At 38.5% G+C, this 24,016-nt stretch overlaps 1 protein-coding gene across 2 annotated transcripts; it reads right to left on the bottom strand.

Annotated features, from left to right (window-relative positions):
• Positions 1–149: 149 nt before the first annotated feature.
• On the bottom strand, positions 150–22,224 carry LOC128698072 (uncharacterized). Of its 2 annotated transcripts, XM_053790159.2 has the most exons (7): positions 21,836–22,224; positions 20,812–21,090; positions 15,988–16,120; positions 15,833–15,868; positions 7,246–7,378; positions 2,147–2,252; positions 150–325 (listed from the first exon to the last, which is right to left on the bottom strand). In XM_053790159.2, exons 2-7 carry the CDS (start codon positions 20,971–20,973, stop codon positions 215–217), a joined length of 681 nt encoding a protein of 226 aa, XP_053646134.1. In that variant the 5' UTR covers positions 20,974–21,090; positions 21,836–22,224; the 3' UTR covers positions 150–214. The 2 variants fall into 2 exon arrangements, with proteins under 2 accessions (XP_053646134.1, XP_053646136.1); XM_053790161.2 differs by lacking the exon at positions 15,833–15,868 and having other exon boundaries at positions 21,836–22,214.
• Positions 22,225–24,016: the final 1,792 nt, after the last annotated feature.

Genomic DNA, 24,016 nt, shown 5'->3' with positions numbered 1-24,016 from the left:
TCCAATTCCTTGAATTAAGGCACACCCTATTGAAGAGACTGAGCAACATAAATCCACATGAATTCAAGAATCTGAAAATGCCACCTTAAAAATGACTGACATTGTTGGGAAACTAAATTTTTCAAAAGGAAGAAATAATACAATATATGTACTGAGTTTTACAAATGACTGCTTACTTTAATATCTTGCTGAAGTACAAGTTTTGTGTGATTATTCACTCCTTAGTATTCAGCATTCCTGTAACTAGAGACTGTAGTGCTGTTATGTCATTAATTGTATCCCGTAGGTCAGTTACAGTATGTGTCAGACTACTGATGCAGCTGTCCTGTAATAATGTATATTCAGTATTAACAGACAATTAAAATTTGATAATCTGTGCAAAAACTGTATCTAATAAAATAATAAATTTAGCTTTCTTACATTTTTATAACTCAACGGTAGTTTTCCACTAAGGCAGGACGGCATATTATGAAGTGCTTTACATAATAAGTGGATGTCTTTCAAGCTCGGATTTGTATAAAATTAAATTTATATTATAACTTTATCAAAACTAACAAAATGAACTCTAAACCCACAATTGTAACTTTATGTATGTTTCTAAGAAATAAAGATTTTGATTTTGAATAAAATCTCTAGCAAGAAACTGCAAGAAAAAAACTTCAGTCTGAATGTGCTGTATGATCTCTATGGGTTTAGCACCTCCTCCTGTTTATAAAAATAATCAGTCAGCACTGAACCATTATTAGGGCAAACCATGCCTCAATGTTATAAATACAAATAATAAATTATTTCCAATAATACAAAATGTTGTTACAATTTTTCTAATTATATATCAATTGAATGTACAATGCTTTTGAAAGCCCATTGCTATGCAAAGCATTTCAGGCAGACTTAAACTAATATTTACAACTTATTTATAGCACAAGTTTAGAGATAAAAGACTATTAGCAGAGGAGTAATTTTATGTGATAATTAAGAACAGTGGTACCTTGGGATACGAACATAATTTGTTCCAGAAGGCTGTTTGAGTGCCGATACTGAATGAATTTGTTCCCATAAGGAATAATGTAAATTAGATTAATCCATTTCAAACCCCCAAAAATACACTTACAAAAGCACTTACACAAATACACTTAGATAATTGTTTGAGTTTTCAGCTGTTCATATCCCGAGGTACCACTGTATGTGCAATTTCAGTAGTCAAGTTAAGTAGTTATGATTAAAGTTATGTAGCAATTTAAAGGGCTAGAAGTAAAAGGTATATTAGGCATAATAAACATTATGATAGCCATATAAAAATATTACATGAAGTTAAGGAAATCCTTTAGCAATAGTTTGAAAAGATACAAAGAAGTGTAACCAAATTAGTACCAGAACTGAGAGAAAAGCACCATGAGGAGAGGTTGAAGGAACTAAACTTGAAGACCCTGGATAAGAGAACAAGAAGAGACATAATTACAACATACAAACCTTTTAGAAGAAATGCTAGGGCAGATAAGGACAGACTGTTTGAATCGAGGACCAGAGTCAAGGGGACAAAGTAGAACGTGGAACACAGATAAGCTATAGGGATGTAAGGAAGTGTCTCTTTAGTGTTAGGACAGCTGAAAAGTGAAATGACTTGTACGAGGCAGTGGTGGAGGCAAACCCAATACACAGCTTCAGGAGTAGATAACAGTAAGGCCCAAGAGACCAGAAATTAGTGATGCCATGCAAAATATTCTGAGGTGGGGCCAGGAGCTGAATTTCAATCCCAGCAAACACAACTGGTTAAGTATATCTAATTCAGAAAGGATGCCTATTGTTTTAGAAATTTCTTTAGATATGTGCTGAATATGCAAATTAAGTTTGTTTGCTGTCAAGGTTAATATTCAAGGATTGGCCAAAACTTTGTCTAAAATTTCCTTTCCAAATTTTGGATTAATAATGAATTGTTCCAGCCATGGTATTGTGACCTTAATTCTTCACAGTAATCAGATAAGACTGACCATGAAAAATGCAGGTTTAATACTGAACTAGATACTGGCATGTGTGTTTTATGTAGGCTGCTTCATATTTTACAGTATAATCTACAGTTCTTAAATTTGCATTTTTTTTCAAGCTCATACAGACTACAAGTTGCAATCAACATAAAAAGCTTCCTCACCGATCTTTGGAGAATAGAGTTTTGTGCATGATCCTGAATAAGGCGTATGTGTGAAGAGACATTATTCAAGATGTCAACAAGCTCTCCAATCAAACTGATGAGGTGTCTGGGGGTGTAGAGAACTAAAATAATAATTAGGTCCTTGTATATATTAACAACTGCAAGATAATTTTCAAGTCCCTATAAGTTTTTTTTTTTTTTCAACAAGTCGGTCGTCTCCCACCGAGGCAGGGTGACCCAAAAAAGAAAGAAAATCCCCAAAAAGAAAATACTTTCATCATCATTCAACACTTTCACCACACTCACACATTATCACTGCTTTTGCAGAGGTGCTCAGAATACAACAGTTTAGAAGCATATACGTATAAAGATACACAACATATCCCTCCAAACTGTCAATATCCCAAACCCCTCCTTTAAAGTGCAGGCATTGTACTTCCCATTTCCAGGACTCAAGTCTGACTATATGAAAATAACCGGTTTCCCTGAATCCCTTCACTAAATATTACCCTGCTCACACTCCAACAGATCGTCAGGTCCCAAGTATCATTCGCCTCCATTCACTCCTATCTAACACGCTCATGCACGCTTGCTGGAAGTCCAAGCCCCTCGCCCACAAAACCTCCTTTACCCCCTCTTTCCAACCCTTTCGAGGACGACCCCTACCCCTCTTTCCTTCCCCTATAGATTTATATGCTTTCCATGTCATTCTACTTTGATCCATTCTCTCTAAATGACCAAACCACCTCAACAACCCCTCTTCTGCCCTCTGACTAATGCTTTTATTAACTCCACACCTTCTCCTAATTTCCACACTCCGAATTTTCTGCATAATATTTACACCACACATTGCCCTTAGACAGGACATCTCCACTGCCTCCAACCGTCTCCTCGCTGCTGCATTTACCACCCAAGCTTCACATCCATATAAGAGTGTTGGTACTACTATACTTTCATACATTCCCTTCTTTGCCTCCATAGATAACGTTTTTTGACTCCACATATACCTCAATGCACCACTCACCTTTTTTCCCTCATCAATTCTATGATTAACCTCATCCTTCATAAATCCATCCGCCGACACGTCAACTCCCAAGTATCTGAAAACATTCACTTCTTCCATACTCCTCCTCCCCAATTTGATATCCAATTTTTCTTTATCTAAATCATTTGATACCCTCATCACCTTACTCTTTTCTATGTTCACTTTCAACTTTCTACCTTTACACACATTCTCAAACTCATCCACTAACCTTTGCAATTTTTCTTTAGAATCTCCCATAAGCACAGTATCATCTGCAAAAAGTAACTGTCAATTCCCATTTTGAATTTGATTCCCCATAATTTAATCCCACCCCTCTCCCGAACACCCAAGCATTTACTTCTTTTACAACCCCATCTATAAATATATTAAACAACCATGGTGACATTACACATCCCTGTCTAAGACCTACTTTTACCGGGAAGTATTCTCCCTCTCTTCTACACACCCTAACCTGAGCCTCACTATCCTCATAAAAGCTCTTTACAGCATTTAATAACTTACCACCTATTCCATAAACTTGCAACATCTGCCACATTGCTCCTCTATCCACTCTATCATATGCCTTTTCTAAATCCATAAATGCAATAAAAACTTCCCTACCTTTATCTAAATACTGTTCACATATATGCTTCAATGTAAACACTTGATCTACACATCCCCTACCCACTCTGAAGCCTCCTTGCTCATCCGCAATTCTACATTCTGTCTTACCTCTAATTCTTTCAATTATAACTCTACTGTATACTTTTCCTGGTATACTCAGTAAACTTATTCCTCTATAATTTTTACAATCTCTTTTGTCCCCTTTCCCTTTATATAAAGGGACTATACATGCTCTCTGCCAATCCCTAGGTACCTTCCCCTCTTTCATACATTTATTAAACAAAAGTACCAACCACTCCAACACTATATCCCCCCCTGCTTCTAACATTTCTGTCATGATCCCATCAGTTCCAGCTGCTTTACCCCCTTTCATTCTACGTAATGCCTCACGTACCTCCACCACACTTACATTCTGCTCTTCTTCACTCCTAAAAGATGGTATACCTCCCTGGCCAGTGCATGAAATTACCGCCTCCCTTTCTTCCTCAACATTTAAAAGTTCCTCAAGTATAAGTATAAGTATATTCTTATATTCAGGGGGAGTGCTAAACCTGTAGAGGTCATACAGTGCTTGCAGAAATGAGAGGCTCACTCTAAGGAAAGGAGGGAAAGTCCAATTCCTTGGATCAAAAGCCCCTCATTGATATGAAAAAAACAAAAACATCCCTCTCGATGGGCCCTGTAAATATAGAGAACTCTTGCAGTTTAGTTTCTGAAACTTACCAGCATCAAAAACTTTAAGCTGACTAAACAGGCCCTCGTATATGTAAAGAAACTTTCTGTAATTCATGAAGGTACAAAGAATCTCAGGAAAAATAAAATTTTTATTTTATTATCACACCGGCCGATTCCCACCAAGGCAGGGTGGCCCGAAAAAGAAAAACTTTCACCATCATTCACTCCATCACTGTCTTGCCAGAAGGGTGCTTTACACTACAGTTTTTAAACTGCAACATTAACACCCCTCCTTCAGAGTGCAGGCACTGTACTTCCCATCTCCAGGACTCAAGTCCGGCCTGCCGGTTTCCCTGAATCCCTTCATAAATGTTACTTTGCTCACACTCCAACAGCATGTCAAGTATTAAAAACCATTTGTCTCCATTCACTCCTATCAAACACGCTCACGCATGCCTGCTGGAAGTCCAAGCCCCTCGCACACAAAACCTCCTTTACCCCCTCCCTCCAACCCTTCCTAGGCCGACCCCTACCCCGCCTTCCTTCCACTACAGACTGATACACTCTTGAAGTCATTCTGTTTCGCTCCATTCTCTCTACATGTCCGAACCACCTCAACAACCCTTCCTCAGCCCTCTGGACAACAGTTTTGGTAATCCCGCACCTCCTCCTAACTTCCAAACTACGAATTCTCTGCATTATATTCACACCACACATTGCCCTCAGACATGACATCTCCACTGCCTCCAGCCTTCTCCTCGCTGCAACATTCATCACCCACGCTTCACACCCATATAAGAGCGTTGGTAAAACTATACTCTCATACATTCCCCTCTTTGCCTCCAAGGACAAAGTTCTTTGTCTCCACAGACTCCTAAGTGCACCACTCACTCTTTTTCCCTCATCAATTCTATGATTCACCTCATCTTTCATAGACCCATCCGCTGACACGTCCACTCCCAAATATCTGAATACGTTCACCTCCTCCATACTCTCTCCCTCCAATCTGATATTCAATCTTTCATCACCTAATCTTTTTGTTATCCTCATAACCTTACTCTTTCCTGTATTCACCTTTAATTTTCTTCTTTTGCACACCCTACCAAATTCATCCACCAATCTCTGCAACTTCTCTTCAGAATCTCCCAAGAGCACAGTGTCATCAGCAAAGAGCAGCTGTGACAACTCCCACTTTGTGTGTGATTCTTTATCTTTTAACTCCACGCCTCTTGCCAAGACCCTCGCATTTACTTCTCTTACAACCCCATCTATAAATATATTAAACAACCACGGTGACATCACACATCCTTGTCTAAGGCCTACTTTTACTGGGAAAAAATTTCCTTCTTTCCTACATACTCTAACTTGAGCCTCACTATCCTCGTAAAAACTCTTCACTGCTTTCAGTAACCTACCTCCTACACCATACAGTTGCAACATCTGCCACATTGCCCCCCTATCCACCCTGTCATACGCCTTTTCCAAATCCATAAATGCCACAAAGACCTCTTTAGCCTTATCTAAATACTGTTCACTTATATGTTTCACTGTAAACACCTGGTCCACACACCCCCTACCTTTCCTAAAGCCTCCTTGTTCATCTGCTATCCTATTCTCCGTCTTACTCTTAATTCTTTCAATTATAACTCTACCATACACTTTACCAGGTACACTCAACAGACTTATCCCCCTATAATTTTTGCACTCTCTTTTATCCCCTTTGCCTTTATACAAAGGAACTATGCATGCTCTCTGCCAATCCCTAGGTACCTTACCCTCTTCCATACATTTATTAAATAATTGCACCAACCACTCCAAAACTATATCCCCACCTGCTTTTAACATTTCTATCTTTATCCCATCAATCCCGGCTGCCTTACCCCCTTTCATTTTACCTACTGCCTCACGAACTTCCCCCACACTCACAACTGGCTCTTCCTCACTCCTACAAGATGTTATTCCTCCTTGCCCTATACACGAAATCACAGCTTCCCTATCTTCATCAACATTTAACAATTCCTCAAAATATTCCTTCCATCTTCCCAATACCTCTAACTCTCCATTTAATAACTCTCCTCTCCTATTTTTAACTGACAAATCCATTTGTTCTCTAGGCTTTCTTAACTAAATAAATAAAATATTTATATATAAATATAGTGTCCATAGCTAAGAGAGGATGATACATGAAACATCTCAAGTGCTTGTTAACTTGAAATAGGTAAATTTTACATAAAAAATATACAAACTGAGAGAAAAAATTTACAGCATAATTCAACAATACATACATTTTAGATAATGAAACAACACAATGGCGTGTTAAGGAGTCGTTATCTAAAATTAAATTTTAAGTTTTCTTAGGCAGTGCTGTATTAGTCTAACTGGTTCTCCAGATTGAGATGTGTAGGGAAAAAATATATTGTTCACAACTCCAATAATGCAAAGTGTAGGTAGTTATTAGGACGTTTCTTCTCAAATCCAGTACAGGACTGGATCTGCCAGATATTCTTCTCCCCAGTTCACCTTTAAAACTAGTACATCTTATGTCAGGGTGCATTATTCCTCAAATACTTCATTTACTGGTTATTTTATGGAGTTTAAAAACTGTGTGAATGTGTGACAGGTTTTTTTTTAGCCTGTGGTAGTAACTCCAGACTCCATGAATGTAGCAACTTGCAAAATACTTTGTTCTAACCATTGCACTAAGCCTGCAACTTTGCCCTTACTGTGGCCCCTTGTCCATTAAAAAACCTACCCATTATAAACATTAACTACTTACTTGTGGTAATTATAATGCATTGTGAGGAAGTTGGCAACAAGAGGTTGTTGTAAGTGGTAGATAAGCAAGTCTTTGTTCTCTATAATACTGCGCATATGCTGCTCTGCTTTTTGGCACCAAGCCATTCGGCTACCTACAAAACATTCAAAATATTATTATTACAGTCTCAGAAAGTTAATGCTGCCAAAGAGATGAATGATGTTAAAGGGCAAGAGAGAGAAGTGTTAGAGTTCAATGGGCAAAAGGACTAAGTCACCGAGTAAAGCAAATCACTTTCAGTTAAATTAGAGAATCCAAATCAAAGGTGGTATGTACTTCCAAAGAGGAGGGCAGAGAGCATACATATCAGGGTACTGAGGAAGTGATTGAAAATGAAGCTAGTGTGTTCTCTGATGAATAGAGCAATCTAGCAAATGATAGAATGTCAATATGATCTGACAGTGCTCAGAAGCACTGTGTTCACCTCCAGAAGATGATCAGGAATGCCTTATGTGACCAATATGCAGTTGCAAGAGTATCATTACCCACAACCAGCAGTGAGGAATAGAGGATGGCCAAATCTCCAATTACAGTTTGAAGAAAAACAGCTTCTTGGTCATTAATGCAGACCAAAGTTGCTGCCAATGATCTCTTAGCTGTTGAATTAATGGTGGCAAATATATTCTGAAAAAGGGCAACCATCTACAGAAGCTTGAAAAACCTGAATGTGCAGAGGATTCTGAAATTTCATTGCCCTGAACACCAGAACAAGTAAAAACTTTACCCTCAGGCTCAGAACTAAATGGAAATGAGGGAGGGATGAGAGGACTCTTAAGTGTGGATCACTTGTACTGCCCTTGGAGAGTTGGACACTATGGTGTAGCCAAAGAGGCAAACACACAGGTTTATATTACATGAAGATACAATTTCATAACAGAAGTTCATTAAAGATAGGTTGTGCCATACAAAAAAAGAAAGCCCATGGCTATGCAATATATTTTGTACAGTCTTTAAGATTATAAATACCTTAAAAATAACTGTAGAGAATAATTAATGTAAGATTATTTAAATCATAAATGCTGCATAAATAAGTTGCCTGAAGATATGATCATACATGTACTCACACACACACATACATACATAATGTATATTTATGACATACACAAAGAAAGTAAAAATAAAGTTAGCAATAAAAGCTACAAACACAAATAAATACTATCAAACTATTTTTTTTCCTAACAAGTCGACCGTCTCCCACTGAGGCAAGGTGACCCAAAAAGAAAATACTTTCATCATCCTTCAACACTTTCACCTCACTCACACATAAGCACTGTCTTTGCAGAGGCACCTAGATACAAAAGTTTAGAAGCCTATATAACATACCCCTCCAAACTGCCAATATCCCAAACCCTTTTTTAAAGTGCTCATTGTGCTTCCCATTTACAGTACTCAAGTCCAGCTATATAAAAATAACCGGCTTTCCTGAATCCCTACACTAAATATTACCCTGCTCACACTCCAACAGCTCGTAAGGTCCCAAAAACCATTCGTCTCCATTCACTCCTATCTAACACACACATACGTGCTTTCTGGAAGTCCAAGCCCCTTGCCCACAAAATCTCCTTTACCCCCTCCCTCCAACCTTTTCGAGGACGACCCCTATCCCGCCTTCCTTTCCCTACAGATTTATATGCTCTCCAAGCCATTCTACTTTGAGCCATTCTCTCTAAATGACTAAAGCACCTCAACAACCCCTTTTCAGCCCTCTAATACTTTTAGTAACTCCACACCTCCTCCTAATTTCCACACACTGCCCATAGACAGGACATCTTCACTGCCTCCAGCCACCTCCTCACTGCAGCATCTGCAACCCAAGCTTCACACCCATATAAAAGTGTTGGTACCACTATACTTTTGTACATTCCCTTCTTTGTCTCCATGGATGACGTTTTTTTGTCTCCGCAGATACCTTAATGCACAACTTACTTTTTCTTCCTATATCAATTCTATGGTTAACCTCATTCTTCGTAAACCCATCCGCTGACACGTCAACTCCCAAATATCTAAAAACATTCACTTCTTCCATATTCTTTCTCTCCAATGTGATATCCAATTTTTCTTTATCTAAATCATTTGATACCCTTATCACCTTACTCTTAACTATGTTCACTTTCAATTTTCTACCTTTACATACCCTTCCAAACTCGTCCATTAAACTTTGCAATTTTTCTTGATAATCTCCCATAAGCACAGTATCATCAGCAAAAAGTAACTGTCAACTTCCATTTTGTATTTGATTCCCCATAATTACTTGTTGTACAACCCCATCTATAAATACATTAAACAATCATGGTGACATTACACATCCCTGTCTAAGACCTACTTTTACTGGGAAGTAATCTCCCTCTCTGATACACACTAACATGAGCCTCACTATCCTCATAAAAACTCTACAGCATTTAGTAACTTACTACCTATTCCATATACTTGCAACATCTGCCACATTGTTTCCCTATCCACTCTATCATATGCCTTTTCTAAATCCATAAATGCAATGAAAACTTCCCTACCTTTATCTAAATACTGTTCACAAACATGCTTCAATATAAACACTTGATTTACACATCCCCTACCCACTATAAAGTCTCCTTGCTCATCCGAAATAGTACTCTCTGTCTTACCACTAATTCCTTCAATAATAACCCTACCATACACTTTTCCTGGAATACTCAGTATTTTTTTTTTCAGCAAGTTGGCCGTCTCCCACCAAGGCAGGGTGACCCAAAAAGAAAGAAAATCCCCAAAAGGAAATACTTTCATCATCATTCAACACTTTCACCTCACTCACACATAATCCCTGTTTTTGCAGAGGTGCCCAGCATACAACAGTTTAGAAGCATATATGTATAAAGATACACAACATATCCCTCCAAACTGCCAATATCCTAAACCCCTCCTTTAAAGTGCAGGCATTGTACCTCCAGGACTCAAGTCCGGCTATATAAAAACAACCAGTTTCCCTGAATCCCTTCACTAAATATTACCCTGCTCACACTCCAACAGCTTGTCAGGACCCAAATACCATTCGTCTCCATTCACTCCTAACTAACATGCTCACGCGCGCTTGCTGGAAGTCCAAGCCCCTCGCCCACAAAACCTCCTTTACCCCCTCCCTTCAACCTTTTCAAGGACGACCCCTACCCCACCTTCCTTTCCCTACAGATTTATACACTCTCCATGTCATTCTACTTTCATTCATTCTCTCTAAATGACCAAACCACCTCAGCAACCCCTCTTCAGCCCTCTGACTGATACTTTTATTAACTCCACACCTTCTCCTAATTTCCACACTCCGAATTTTCTGCATATTTACACCACACATTGCCCTTAGACAGGACATCTCCACTGCCTCTAACTGCCTCCTCACTGCAGCATTTACAACCCAAGCTTCACAACCATATAAGAGTGCTGGTACTACTATACTTTCATACATTCCCTTCTTTGCCTCCATAGATAACGTTTCTTGTCTCCACATATATCTCAAAACACCACTTGCCTTTTTTCCTTCATCAATTCTATGATTAACCTCATCCTTCATAAATCCATCTGCTGACACGTCAACTCCCAAAGTATCTGAAAACATTCACTTCTTCCATACTCCTCCTCCCCAATTTGATAACCAATTTTTCTTTATCTAAATCATTTGATACCCTCGTCACCTTACTCTTTTCCATGTTCACTTTCAACTTTCTACCTTTACGCACACTCCCAAACTCGTCCACTAACCTTTGCAATTTTTCTTTAGAATCTCCCATAAACACAGTATCATCAGCAAAAAGTAACTGTGTCAATTCAAATTTTGTATTTGATTCTCCATAATTTAATCCCACCCCTCTCTTGAACACCCTAGCATTTACTTCTTTTAAAACCCATCTATAAATATATTAAACAACCATGGTGACATTACACATCCCTGTCTAAGACCTACTTTTACCGGGAAGTAGTCTCCCTCTCTTCTACACACCCTAACCTGAGCCTCACTATCCTCATAAAAACTCTTTACAGCATTTAGTAACTTACCACCTCTTCCATATACTTGCCACATTGCTCCCCTATCCACTATCATATGCCTTTTCTAAATCCATAAATGCAATAAAAACTTCCCTACCTTTATCTAAATACTGTTCACATATATGCTTCAATGTAAACACTTGATCTACACATCCCCTTCCCACTCTAAAACCTCCTTGCTCGCCTGCAATCCTACATTCTCTTATCTCTAATTCTTTCAATAATAACCCTACTGTACACTTTTCCTGGTATACTCAATAAAATGATTTCCCTAAAATTTTTACAATCTCTTTTGTCCCTCTTCCCTTTATATAAAGGAACTATACATGCTCTGTGCCAATCCCTTGGTACCTTCCCTCTTTCACACATTTATTAAACAAAAAATACCAATCACTCCAACGCTATATCCCCTCCCCCCCTTTTAACATTTCTGTCATGATCCCGTCAGTTCCAGCTGCTTTACCCCCATTCATTCTATGTAATGCCTCATGCACCTCCCCCACACTCACATCCTGCTCTTCTTCACTCCTAAAAGATGTTATACCTCCCTGGCCAGTGTATGAAATTACCGCTTCACTTTCTTCATCGACATTTAAAAGTTCCTCAAAATATTCCTACCATCTACCTAATACCCCCAGTTCCCCATCTACTAACTCCCCTACTCTGTTTTTAACTGATAACTCCATTCGTTTCCTAGGCTTTCTTAACTTGTTTATCTCACTCCAAAAATTTTTCTTATTTTCATCAAAATTTCTTGACAGTGCCTCTCCCACTCTATCATCTGCTCTCTTTTTGCATTCTCTCACTGCTCTCTTCACCTTTCTTTTACTCTCCATATACTCTGCTCTTATGACACTCCTGTGTTGTAAAAGCCTATCATAACCTACCTTTTTCTCATATCACACCCTTTACTTCATCATTCCACCAATCACTCCTCTTTCCTCCTGCACCCACCCTCCTATAGCCACAAACTTCTGCCTCACATTCTAATACTGCATTTTTAAAACTATTCCAACCCTCTTCACCCCACCCCCCACTACTCATACTTGCACTATCCCACCTTTCTGCCAATAGTTGTTTATATCTCACTCTAATTTCCTCCTCCCTTAGTTTATACACCTTTGCCTGATATATCAGTTGCCCCTCTATAAATATGTACATCCTGAAGCATACCCATCAACCTTTTATCCACCAATACATAATCTAAGAAACTACTTTCATTACATGCTATATCATACCTTGTATAATTATTTATCCTCTTTTTCATAAAATATGCATTACTTATTACCAAACTTACACAACTCAAGTAATGGCTCCCCATTTTCATTTACCCTTGGCACCCCAAATTTACTCACTACTCCCTCCACAACATTTTTACCCATTTTAGCATTGAGATCCCCAACCACAAGTACTCTCTCACTTGGTTCGAAACTCCCCATTCACTCAACATTTCCAAAAATCTCTCTCTCTCCTCTACACTTCTCTCATCTCCAGGTGCATAAAAGCTTACTATAAACCACTTTTCCCATCCAACCCTTATTTTACACCACATAATCCTTGAATTCATACATTTATATTCCCTCTTTTCCAGCCATTACTTATCCTTCAACATTATTGCTACTCCTTCTTTAGCTCTAACTATTTGAAACCCCTGACCTAATCCCATTTATTTCTCTCCACTGAAACTCTCCTGCCCCCTTCAGCTTTGTTTCACTTAAAGCCAGGACATCCAGCTTTTTCTAATTCATAACATCCACAACCACCTCTATTATCATTTGCAAAACATACACACACATGCAAACATCCCACTTTGACGGTTTTCTTCTTTTTCTTTTTAGTAGGCTATACGGGAAAAGGGGGTTACTAGCCCATTGTTCCCGGCATTTTAGTTGACTTTTACATCATGCATGGCTTAAAGAGGAAAGATTCTTATTCCACTTCCCCATGGATATGAAAGGAAAAGCAATAAGAACAAGAACTATTGAGATAAAATCAAAGAAAACTCAGATGAGTGTGTATACAAAAAACATGTACAGTGGACCCCCGGTTCACGATATTAATCCGTTCCTGAGAGCTCATCGTAAACCAAAATTATCGGAAAGTGAATCAATTTTCCCCATAAGAAATAATGGAAATCAAATTAATCCGTGCAAGACACCCAAAAGTATGAAAAAAAAAAACTTTTACCACATGAAATATTAAGTTTAATGCAATATAATAATTACAGTAACAATAATAACAATAGAATAATCACAATAGAATAATTGACACTTACCTTTAATGAAGATCTGGTGATGACTGATGGGATGGGAGGAGGGGAGTGTGTCGAAGTTTTTAATGTTTAGAAGGGGAATCCCCCTCCATTAGGACTTGAGGTAGCAAGTCCTTTTCTGGGGTTACTTCCCTTCTTTTAATGCCACTAGGACCAGCTTGAGAGTCACTGGACTTCTGTCGCACAACATATCTGTCCATAGAGGCCTGTACCTCTCGTTCCTTTATAACTTTCCTAAAGTGGTTCACAACATTGTCAGTGTACACGTTGCCAACACGGCTTGCAGTAGCTGTGTCAAGGTGATTTTCATCGTACTATGTATGCCACACTATGTATGCCAGTATGATTCTTAAATCTTTCAAACCAACCTTTGCTGGCCTTAAATTTACTCACATCACCACTAGTTGCAGGCATTCTTCTAATTAAACCCTCATGCAACTGCCTAGCCTTTTCACAAATGATCACTTGAGAGATGCTATCTCCTGCTATCCGTTTTTCATTTATCCACACCAATAACAGTCTCGCAACATTTTCTAACACTTGTGGTCGCTGTTTCGTAATCACAGTTGCACCTTTTGCAAGAACAGCTTCCTTGATTGCCGTTTTCCTGCTCACTATAGTAGAGATGGTTGACTGGGGTTTACTATACAACTTGGCCAGCTCCGACACACGCACTCCACTTTCATACTTTGCAATTATCTCTTTCTTCATTTCAATAGTCATTAGCACCCTTGGTCTCGATGGGTTGGCACTAGAAGCTTTCTTGGGGCCCATGGTGACTTATTTTACAGAAACAAGCACCAAAAACAGTGATAATATGGAATGTACCGAATGTATCCTTAGATGCGCGCACACTGGCTGGCTTGTAAACACTGGCACACACGGGGTAGTTCAGGCCACACGTGGACAGGTCTCATACGAATCGTATCGCATACCAGGTTTTGTAACGGGAACCGAGGCAAATTTTTTGCGATATAATGCTTCGGATACCGGATTTATCGGATACCGATGGCTTCGCGAACCGGGGGTCCACTGTACATGTATGTGTAGTGTGACCTAAGTGTAAGTAGAAGGGCAAGATGTACTTGAAATCTTGCATGTTTATGAGACAGAAAAAAGACACCAGGAATCCTACCATCATGTAAAACAAATAGAGGCCTCCTTTTTACACTCGCTTGGTAAGATGGTAGTACCTCCCCGAATGGTTGCTGTCTACCAACCTAGTACATACCTACAATAAGCGGGTTTGACCTGATGATGGTGATAACACCAGCGTTCAACCTCACTCTCAGGCTACCAGCATCAAATTAAAATTTTATTAAATTATTAATAAGAAAAGATCTTAAAAGTTCTCCAACAACCCTACAAATACCTTGATAAAAACCATGACACATTTTAACATTTTGCCTTGGGCAAAATGTTAAAATGTGCACTAGTCAGTAACATGGTGTGCATGAGAAATCCTCATCAACAACTTTGTTTCAAAGTGACAATTTCCTTTTGAAGGATGGGGTGGCCAAAGCCCCATGTTCTGTCAAACCCTTTATAACTTGTTGATAACCTGTTGGGCCCACTGGACCTGCCACCACTTAAGAGCACATCTGTTTAAAGTGACCTTGACGTCAATGTAAGGCAAAAGTCCTTTGCAGAATGAGCTCACTCCAGCAGCCTTTGTATCAGTATCTGCCCATTCATTTCTGGACACCAACTCAAACCCACCAAGGTAATTACAAAAACCCACATTTAAACCTAAAACTTTTTAAATTTTAGGCATAACATTAAAAAAATTCCACAGATAATAACAAATTACAAGTTGTACATAAGAGGCACAGCCTGTTTGAAGAAAGTTTTGTGGAGAAGCAGCAAATGACTTCACCATTTTGCCTCTAGTGTTGTCAGATACATGAGGAGGATTATGAGGCTGATTTGTAAAATGGGAGAGAAATATTTTACTGATAAACAGCAGGAAGAGGTGGAAAAACTACTTTGTGTCAATGAACCTCTTGATTGTAGAGAAAAAATTAATCTAAACTACCTAACAGATGTACCATTTAATATACAAAGCACCTTCATGAAAAAGAGATAGTAATGTGTCTAAAGAACATGAAAGGTCCGGTCTCTGTCTAGATTTCCTTACAATTTTCATCGTTATCTATTTTTTCAGTGTTACCTTCGGGTGAATCTAACTGCAATGTAATCCCAGGTGATGTTTTAAACCAAGACATAATTGTATTAAACTTCACATGAACACAGGAAACCACTCACTATCATCCAGAGACAAAGTTTCACATGAGCAACACTCTGTAAAAAAAAATAGAAGGGTTATTCAGGAAATGTATGAATATTTTACAGTGACATAAATTTGTACAATTCCCATGAAGTATTTTCATTGGCAGAGCCTATAAAAAATAATACTGCACCTAATACTTCTGGATCTGTCAATGCAGATGATGTCTCATTTAATGCAGCAATACTGATTTTTTCAGTTGTGGCAGCAAGGTCCCGACGAACCTCAGTTAATGCCGAGACATCCTCCAAGAAGGAATTAATTAGCTGAAAGAGAGAGATACAGAGCAAATTACATAAGTTAATATGTATACTAGCTCTCTGACAGGACTGGCTGACAGCATCAACATTCTCCACATTATTTTTTAGCTATCAGTTATTATTGTTATTGTCATTATTAAAATAATAAAAACAAGTACTAAACCTGAAATGGTTGTTCAGCACTGCAATTAAATTAAATACTGAAGTGGTACATTATCGTATTTTCAAACTGTTCTCTGAATACTGGTGATGCTTGCTATTTAAAGAATGAACAATGTTGAACAATGACTTTTTGTTCAAAAATTAATAAATTTTTTGTTGTAAAAATGATACTTATTTTTAATAAAAAATATATAATTCTGAGAGACCAAGTAAATAAAGAAATTTATTTCTAGTGTTATGCTTATGTGATCTGTCGTAGTTCTGTAGGAATTGTTATAGCTCAGGGTTAATATCTGAAACGAGTGTTGGGCAGTAGGTGTAAGGAAACATGCCCAATGTTTCTTTCTGCTCATCCGAAGATCGAACCCCAGTCTTTCAGTGTGAGCTGAGGCCACTACTGGGTCATAACAGTATCAGCTGAAATACTGCCAGAGCCGAAATGCCTGGAGTATACCCGGAGAAGGTTTTGGGGTCAACGCCCCCACGGCCCGGTCTGTGACCAGGCCTCGTGGTGGATCAGGGCCTGATCAACCAGCCTGTTACTGCTGGCTGCCAAAGTTGAAATACTGCCAGAGTTGAAATATTTCAGGTTAAAATAGTTAAAACACAGTATTACAAGAGTTGAAAAATTACAATTTAAAATATTACCAGTTGAAATTTTGCTAGAGTTGTTTCAAGTAGAATTACAATATTACAAGAGCTGCTACTTGGCCAATTCCAATAAAGTAGACACATGTGCAGCATTTTGGTATCTTTACTGAGGAAACGTGTCACCACACAGTGGCTTCATCAGTCCAGTACAAAGAAGAATGGTTAAGCTCAGAAGGAGTTTGAGGTAATCAGTCCCTCGGCTTTGAGCTGATATAATCAGTCCATCAGTCTTAAGAAGATTTATCAACTTGTCAGTTTTCTGAACCATGTATCTACATTCGGCAAATTCTGTCCAATAATTACAGCATGACAAATAAAATATTAAACTGGCTTGCAGTTGTGACAGTATTTTGTTGTGTAAATGGTTAAAAAGGTGTCCTGTGGCCTGGTACACAACGCTCTCGCCTCACACACTAAGGTCCATGGTTCGATCTCCGGTACAAGTGGAAACATTAGGACTTTTTTTTTTTAAACACCTACTGTCCATGTTCACCTAGCAGTAAGTAGGTACCTGGGTGTTGGTTGACTGGTGAGGGTCGCATCCTGGGGGTAAAAGTAACCTAATTTATTTATTTATAATTTGAGCACACATACAGAGGTACAAAAAAATACAGATAAGAGCAGCATGCCAAAGCCACTTATACTATGCATAGCATTACGGGCTGGCTTAAAATTAACTTAAGATTAACTAAGCAATGATGAAATCAGTGAAAAACATTAATGTAAACAGATTACTATAAAGCACAAGTGAGTATTACAAAGACAGGTCATATGGTTGCATGCATTGTTGTAAATTCAGTAGAATGGAGTATTCTGTTAGGTAGTGTATTTAAAAAATAATAAAGTTAGATTGGGTTTTAGGTTTAACATTTATGTGATATAATCGTGAGAAACATTTAAGATATACAATTTATAAGGTTCAGTTATTCAGTATTTATTTGGTTTTGGGTGAGTAAGTGATCTTTGAGAAGAGACTTGAATTTATAAACAGGTAGTGTTTCTTTTATATTTACAGGTAATGAATTCCAGATTTTAGGGCCTTTTATGTGCATTGAGTTTTTACATAGCGTGAGATGGACACGAGGAATATCAAAGAGTGATCTGTGCCTTGTGTTATGGTCATGTGTTCTGTTGAGGTTGGCAAGGAGATGTTTGAGGGGAGGGTTAATATCAGAGTTGAGTGTTCTATGTATGTAATAGGTGCAGTAATAAGTATGGATGTTTTGTATGGAGAGTAGGTTGAGTGTATTGAATATTGGTGGAGTGTGCTGCCTGTAGTGAGAATTTGTTATCATTCTAACTGCAGCCTTTTGTTGGGTAATTAGTGGTCTGAGATGGTTACTTGTTGTTGAGCCCCATGCACAAATTCCATAGGTGAGATAGGGGTAAATAAGAGAGTGATATAGGGCCAGGAGGGCTGACTGTGGAGCATAGTACAGTATCTTCGATAGTATGCCTACAGTCTTGGAAATTTTCTTAGAAATTTGTTGTATATGTGTATGAAATTTGAGTCTATTATCAAGGTGGATTCCTAAGAATTTTCCCTCTGTTAGCTTTGTGATAGGTGATCCGTTTATCATTATGTTAAGAGGGACATCTGTAGCTCTGTTACCAAACTGAATGAAGTAGGTTTTGTCAATGTTTAGTGTAAGTTTGTTAGTACTCATCCAGGTAGATATTTTCTGTAATTCGGTATTTACAGTATTGGCTAGCGTGACTGGGCTCGGGTGGGAGAAGACGTATGTTGTGTCATCAGCAAATAGTGTGGGTTTGAGTAATTGCGAAGCATTTGGTAGGTCATTTATGTATAGGAGAAAGAGAAGAGGGCCAAGGACACTTCCCTGTGGGACACCAACTGTAATTGGTTGTGCAGAAGAGTTTGCCCCATTTGCGTACACATATTGGCTTCTGTTGCTGAGGTATGACTTGAGGTAGTTGAGGGAGTGCCCTCTTATACCATAGTGTGACAATTTTACGTGGAGCAAGTCATGGTCAACTGTATCAAAAGCTTTACGTAAGTCAATGAAGATCCCCAGTGGGACTTCTTTTTTCTCTATTGCAGTGTATATATGTTCTAGCATGTGTATAATAGCATCATTAGTATTTTTATTAGGCCTGAATCCAAATTGGCAGGGGTTGAGTATGTTTTGGGAGATAAGGTAGGAGTAGATTCGTTTATGAATTAATTTTTCGAAGATTTTTGAGAGAGGGTGTAAGTTGGATATTGGCCTATAGTTATTCAACTCTGTTTGGTCTCCTCCTTTGTGGATCGGGGTGACCCTTGCTATTTTGAGTACTGTAGGGAAGGTGGAGGATTCAATGGATTTGTTAAAGAGTGTTGCAATGATTGGTGATAGCACTTGTGACACTTTTTTGTATATAAAGGGTGGTAAGGTATTTAAATCTCCTGCCTTGTTTTTTAGTGCGTTGATAATAAGGGAGACTTCGTATGGGTTAGTCGGAGCTAGGAACAGTGTGTTCGGGTAGTTGCCGGTGAGGTAGTCATTTGGTGGGGTATCTGAGCTTGGGATTTTATTGGCAAGGTTTTGTCCTATAGTGGAGAAGAAATCATTGAGTCTGTTTGCTGTTTCTGTTGGTGGGAGTTGGGGTTCATCTGATTTTGCTAATTTTATTTCGCTATTTCGTGATATCTTTTTTGTTCCCAGAATTTCTGATAGGGTTTTCCAGGTCTTTATATCACCTCGTAAGTTGGATAATCTGTTCTCATAATACAATTTTTTTGCCCTTCTTATCAGGCTGGTTAGGATTGACGAGTAACGTTTTGTTTGGTCTCTGGTTATGTGACCCATTCTGTACTGTTTTTCATATTGGTGTTTTGTATTTATGGATTTGAGAATGCTGGGTGTTAGCCAGGGACTGTTCAGTCTCTTAGCTGTCATCTGCTTAGTTTTTTTAGGGCAGTGCTTGTTATAGAGGTATTGGGTCTTTTTTAGAAAATTATTAATACATTCGTCAATATCTGTATTGATTTCTAGCTCAGTGTGCCAGTCAATGTTTGCTACTGCTGTTGTGAAGTTATTAATGGCTGCCTCATTGTGAAGTCTGAAGGTGACTTTAGTAGTGTCTTGGGGTAATTTACCAAGAGTTGTTATGAGGAAAGTAGGATAGTGGTCTGTGGTATTATCTGTAATTATGCCTGATTTTAAAGGGGATATGGTGTTGGTCCAGATGTGGTCAAGTAGGGAAACACTAGTCTCTGTAACTCTTGTAGGTTTTGTTACTGTTGGTAGCAACAAGCAGTTACTCATTGTGTTTGTGAATTCAGTAACGTGTGGGTCCTGGTCTTGCAGGAGATTTATATTGAAGTCACCTGAGAGTAGTAAGTGATCTTTGTTCATGCGTGCATCAGTTATCATACTTCCTAGGTTTTGACTAAATTGGCTAATGTTTGACTGTGGAACTCTGTAGATGTTTATCAATGTGAGAGGTTTTTGTAGGTATTTGGATTTGAATTTGGCTATTATATATTCCCCATGTTCATCTCTTGTGCAAGTATTAGTGATACATTCTAGTTGGTCTGAGTAGTATATAGCTGTGCCACCCCCTTGTTGGTCTGGCCTACAGTTGTGTATGGCTGTGTAACCAGGAATGGCATAGACATCTGTACTATCATGCTCTGCATAACCAATTACTTTCTACGTATATTGTGTCACTGATGTCAGTTATGGTCTGTATATGTTGTATCATGTAGAAATAAATATTATTATTATTATTATACTTTTATTATATTATTATTACGTATTATTATACTTTCATTATATTATTATTATTATACTTGTATTATTATATTATTATTACCAGACATGAAATATTATGAAGGATGAAACATCAGAGACGAAACATCACGAAAGTTAAAATATTACCTGAGATGACTCCATGGAGTTAGAAGTGAGTGAGGTGAGCACATCAACGACCTGCACCTCACCGTCATCTTCCTCACTCTTGTCACTGTAAAAAGTACTAAGTATGGTGTCTATGCCACGGTGGGCCTGTAATAACTCTTCTATCCCAACCTCCGCAGACATGACTCCCCCAAAACCGTCGCAAAGTGGCTAAAATGAGGAGAGAAAAACCCAGCTGGGTTGACCACACCTGCAGGACTGAACTGCTAGGATGTACTGGAGGGCTCTTGATCCAGGGAACTGGAGTAAGTAAGTAAGTAAGTAAATTTATTCATTTATTATTTATTATTTAATTAAATTTGGCTGTCTGACCTCCTTGCGGGTTTACCACTTTCTTATAAATATATTTATAGCAGTTTCAAATTTTGGCGGCATTAAACAGCTGATCAATGAAATTAATAATTTCAATATTTCATTTATATTTATATTATCCTTTCAAGAAATATGCGTCGGAATTATTTTTTATTTATATAGGCTTAAAATAGAATAAAATTAAAATGGAAAGGTTAATAGTGATGAAGAGATTATTATTTACTACAACCAAAATTAAGCGCTAAACCCACACGGATTATGCAGCTAAAGAGAGTAAAGCAGCTGAAGTTAAAATAAGATACTTTATCTCAGCATAATACAATGTTTGTAAAGAGGTGAATGACATTTAGGTGTGTATGCAGAAGCACCTTAATATAGAGAGCATTGTGGCCAAACTCAACACTAACTTAACATTATTAAGGCAATCACAAATTTAGTGGTTTTAAATATACAGTCTCTTAGGTGATTGTAAATAATATAGTCTCTTGGGTGATTGTAAATAATAGTCTCTTGGGTGATTGTAAATATTAATTTAGGAGTTAAATTGTTTATAAAATGATTTACAATGTGGCCAGAATATCTTGCTGCTAGTCTACAGGTAACTTATGCTAATATTCCCACCTTTAATGAAAACCTAAAAAAGAAAAAAAATTAACAAGCACTTAATCATCACCTGATATTTTCTGGTGACTTCTACATATATATTATCCAAGCTCAAAAATTCCCAGGTATAATATAGACCAAGTTTTGCTGGAGATACTATGCATTCTATTGGTCTTCAGCTTATTGTATATCCTCTTCAGTAATATTGAAATTAGGTTAGGTTAGGTAAGGTTCGTCAAGAAACAGATGATGACCCGCAGCTGGAGCTTTTCGTCATCTGACAGAGGCCTTCCACTGGCTTACCCCTCCACCTGGAGTTTACCTGGAGAGAGTTCCGGGGGTCAACGCCCCCGCGGCCCGGTCTGTGACCAGGCCTCCTGGTGGATCAGAGCCTGATCAACCAGGCTGTTGCTGCTGGCTGCACGCAAACCAACGTACGAGCCACAGCCCGGCTGATCAGGAACTGACTTTAGGTGCTTGTCCAGTGCCAGCTTGAAGACTGCCAGGGGTCTGTTGGTAATCCCCCTTATGTGTGCTGGGAGGCAGTTGAACAGTCTCGGGCCCCTGACACTTACTGTATGGTCTCTTAACGTGCTAGTGACACCCCTGCTTTTCATTGGGGGGATGTTGCACCTCTTTAAAAATTATGGTCAAAGTTATAACCATTTCTTTTTTCGTTACTGAAATTTAGATTAGCATCTACATTTATATTTAATTAACATTCGTAATGACTTCCACAAATATTATAGCGAATTATTTTAATAAAAACTACCAACATATCGTTGTTGCAATTAATTCCAGAAGTAGTTATAAGTTAATTTTAAACAGCCTGAAATGCTCTGTATTACCAGGAACTTTTTGTAAAGTATGTCAACCAATTGTAAAATCAGTCAATCAGTTACTAACCATACCTTATTAGACATAGTTTGTTATCTATCATTTATCAAGTCAAGGATTCCACTGGAAATAAGTCACTTTGACTCTTTTTAGAGGTTATCTTCAATCAATCAGTCAAGTTTACGTTTTATAGGATACTGTGTGGTTTACATATTATAAAATACTAATTACAAAGAGGACCACTATCACACCGAGCATAACTAGGCATTTCGGGCAGACTAAGATTAATTCAATACTCTATATTGGTACAGTTTATGGAGCATGTTGATATTAAGTCTAAGTAACTGTATTACAGTTTGTAAATTTAGCAATGTGAATGGTTTTGTCTTGGTACGATACATAGTTTGTATTAAAGCTCCTATATTGGAGTATCTCAGGCAAACTTATGACTAGTTTTAGATGCATTAGGTAACAGTTTTATCACGTATTTCAATGTTTATAGTCAACTGGGCGAGTGTAAGTGTGAATTGTGGGGAATTACAGATATCGAGGGGAGGTCTAGGTTGTTTTTAATGTGTGTATGATACAAGAGAATAAGTGGTTTTCTTGTAGTTACCTGACAGTGGGGTGTGTCAGGGAGATAAGATGTTTTCTAACGGTAGTTTTGAAAGTGATGAATGTGTCAGCAGTTCTAGAGTCTTCAGGTAGGGTGTTCCAGATTTTAGGTCCTTTTATATACATTTAATTTTTGTGTAGGTTTAGCCGGACACACAGAATGGCAGAGATTTTTGTGTCTGGTGTTATGCCTGTGGGTCCTGTCACAACTATCAAAAAAATGTTTTAGGTCAGGGTTAATATTGGAATTTAAGGTTCTGTAAATGTAGGTAAGTGTGGATGTTCTGAACAGTAAGTTTCGATCTGATCTATGAAGAGTGGAGGGGGGGCGGTTTGCCTGGAGTTTACCTGGAGAGAGTTCCGGGGGTCAACGCCCCCGCGGCCCGGTCTGTGACCAGGCCTCCTGGTGGATCAGAGCCTGATCAACCAGGCTGTTGCTGCTGGCTGCACGCAAACCAACGTACGAGCCACAGCCCGGCTGATCCGGAACTGACTTTAGGTGCTTGTCCAGTGCCAGCTTGAAGACTGCCAGGGGTCTGTTGGTAATCCCCCTTATGTATGCTGGGAGGCAGTTGAACAGTCTCGGGCCCCTGACACTTATTGTATGGTCTCTTAACGTGCTAGTGACACCCCTGCTTTTCATTGGGGGGATGGTGCATCGTCTGCCAAGTCTTTTGCTTTCGTAGTGAGTGATTTTCGTGTGCAAGTTCGGTACTAGTCCCTCTAGGATTTTCCAGGTGTATATAATCATGTATCTCTCCCTCCTGCGTTCCAGGGAATACAGGTTTAGGAACCTCAA

The sequence above is a fragment of the Cherax quadricarinatus genome, chromosome 58, assembly GCF_038502225.1.
Source record: "Cherax quadricarinatus isolate ZL_2023a chromosome 58, ASM3850222v1, whole genome shotgun sequence".
Lineage (NCBI taxonomy): Eukaryota > Metazoa > Arthropoda > Malacostraca > Decapoda > Parastacidae > Cherax > Cherax quadricarinatus.
The sequence above is the reverse complement of the archived record's forward strand: the minus strand, read 5'-3'. Positions and strand labels throughout refer to the sequence as shown.

What these genes read in the sequence shown, in the direction of transcription:
- LOC128698072 (XM_053790159.2), bottom strand. Translation starts at nt 20,973, where the DNA reads ATGTCTGCGGAGGTTGGGATAGAAGAGTTATTACAGGCCCACCGTGGC. An exon ending in ATGCATTATAATTACCACAA is followed by an intron (nt 2,253 to 7,245) that starts GTAAGTAGTTAA and finishes CTACACCCCCAG; the next exon opens with ACACCTCATCAGTTTGATTG. An exon ending in ACTCTATTCTCCAAAGATCG is followed by an intron (nt 326 to 2,146) that starts GTGAGGAAGCTT and finishes ACATTATTACAG; the next exon opens with GACAGCTGCATCAGTAGTCT.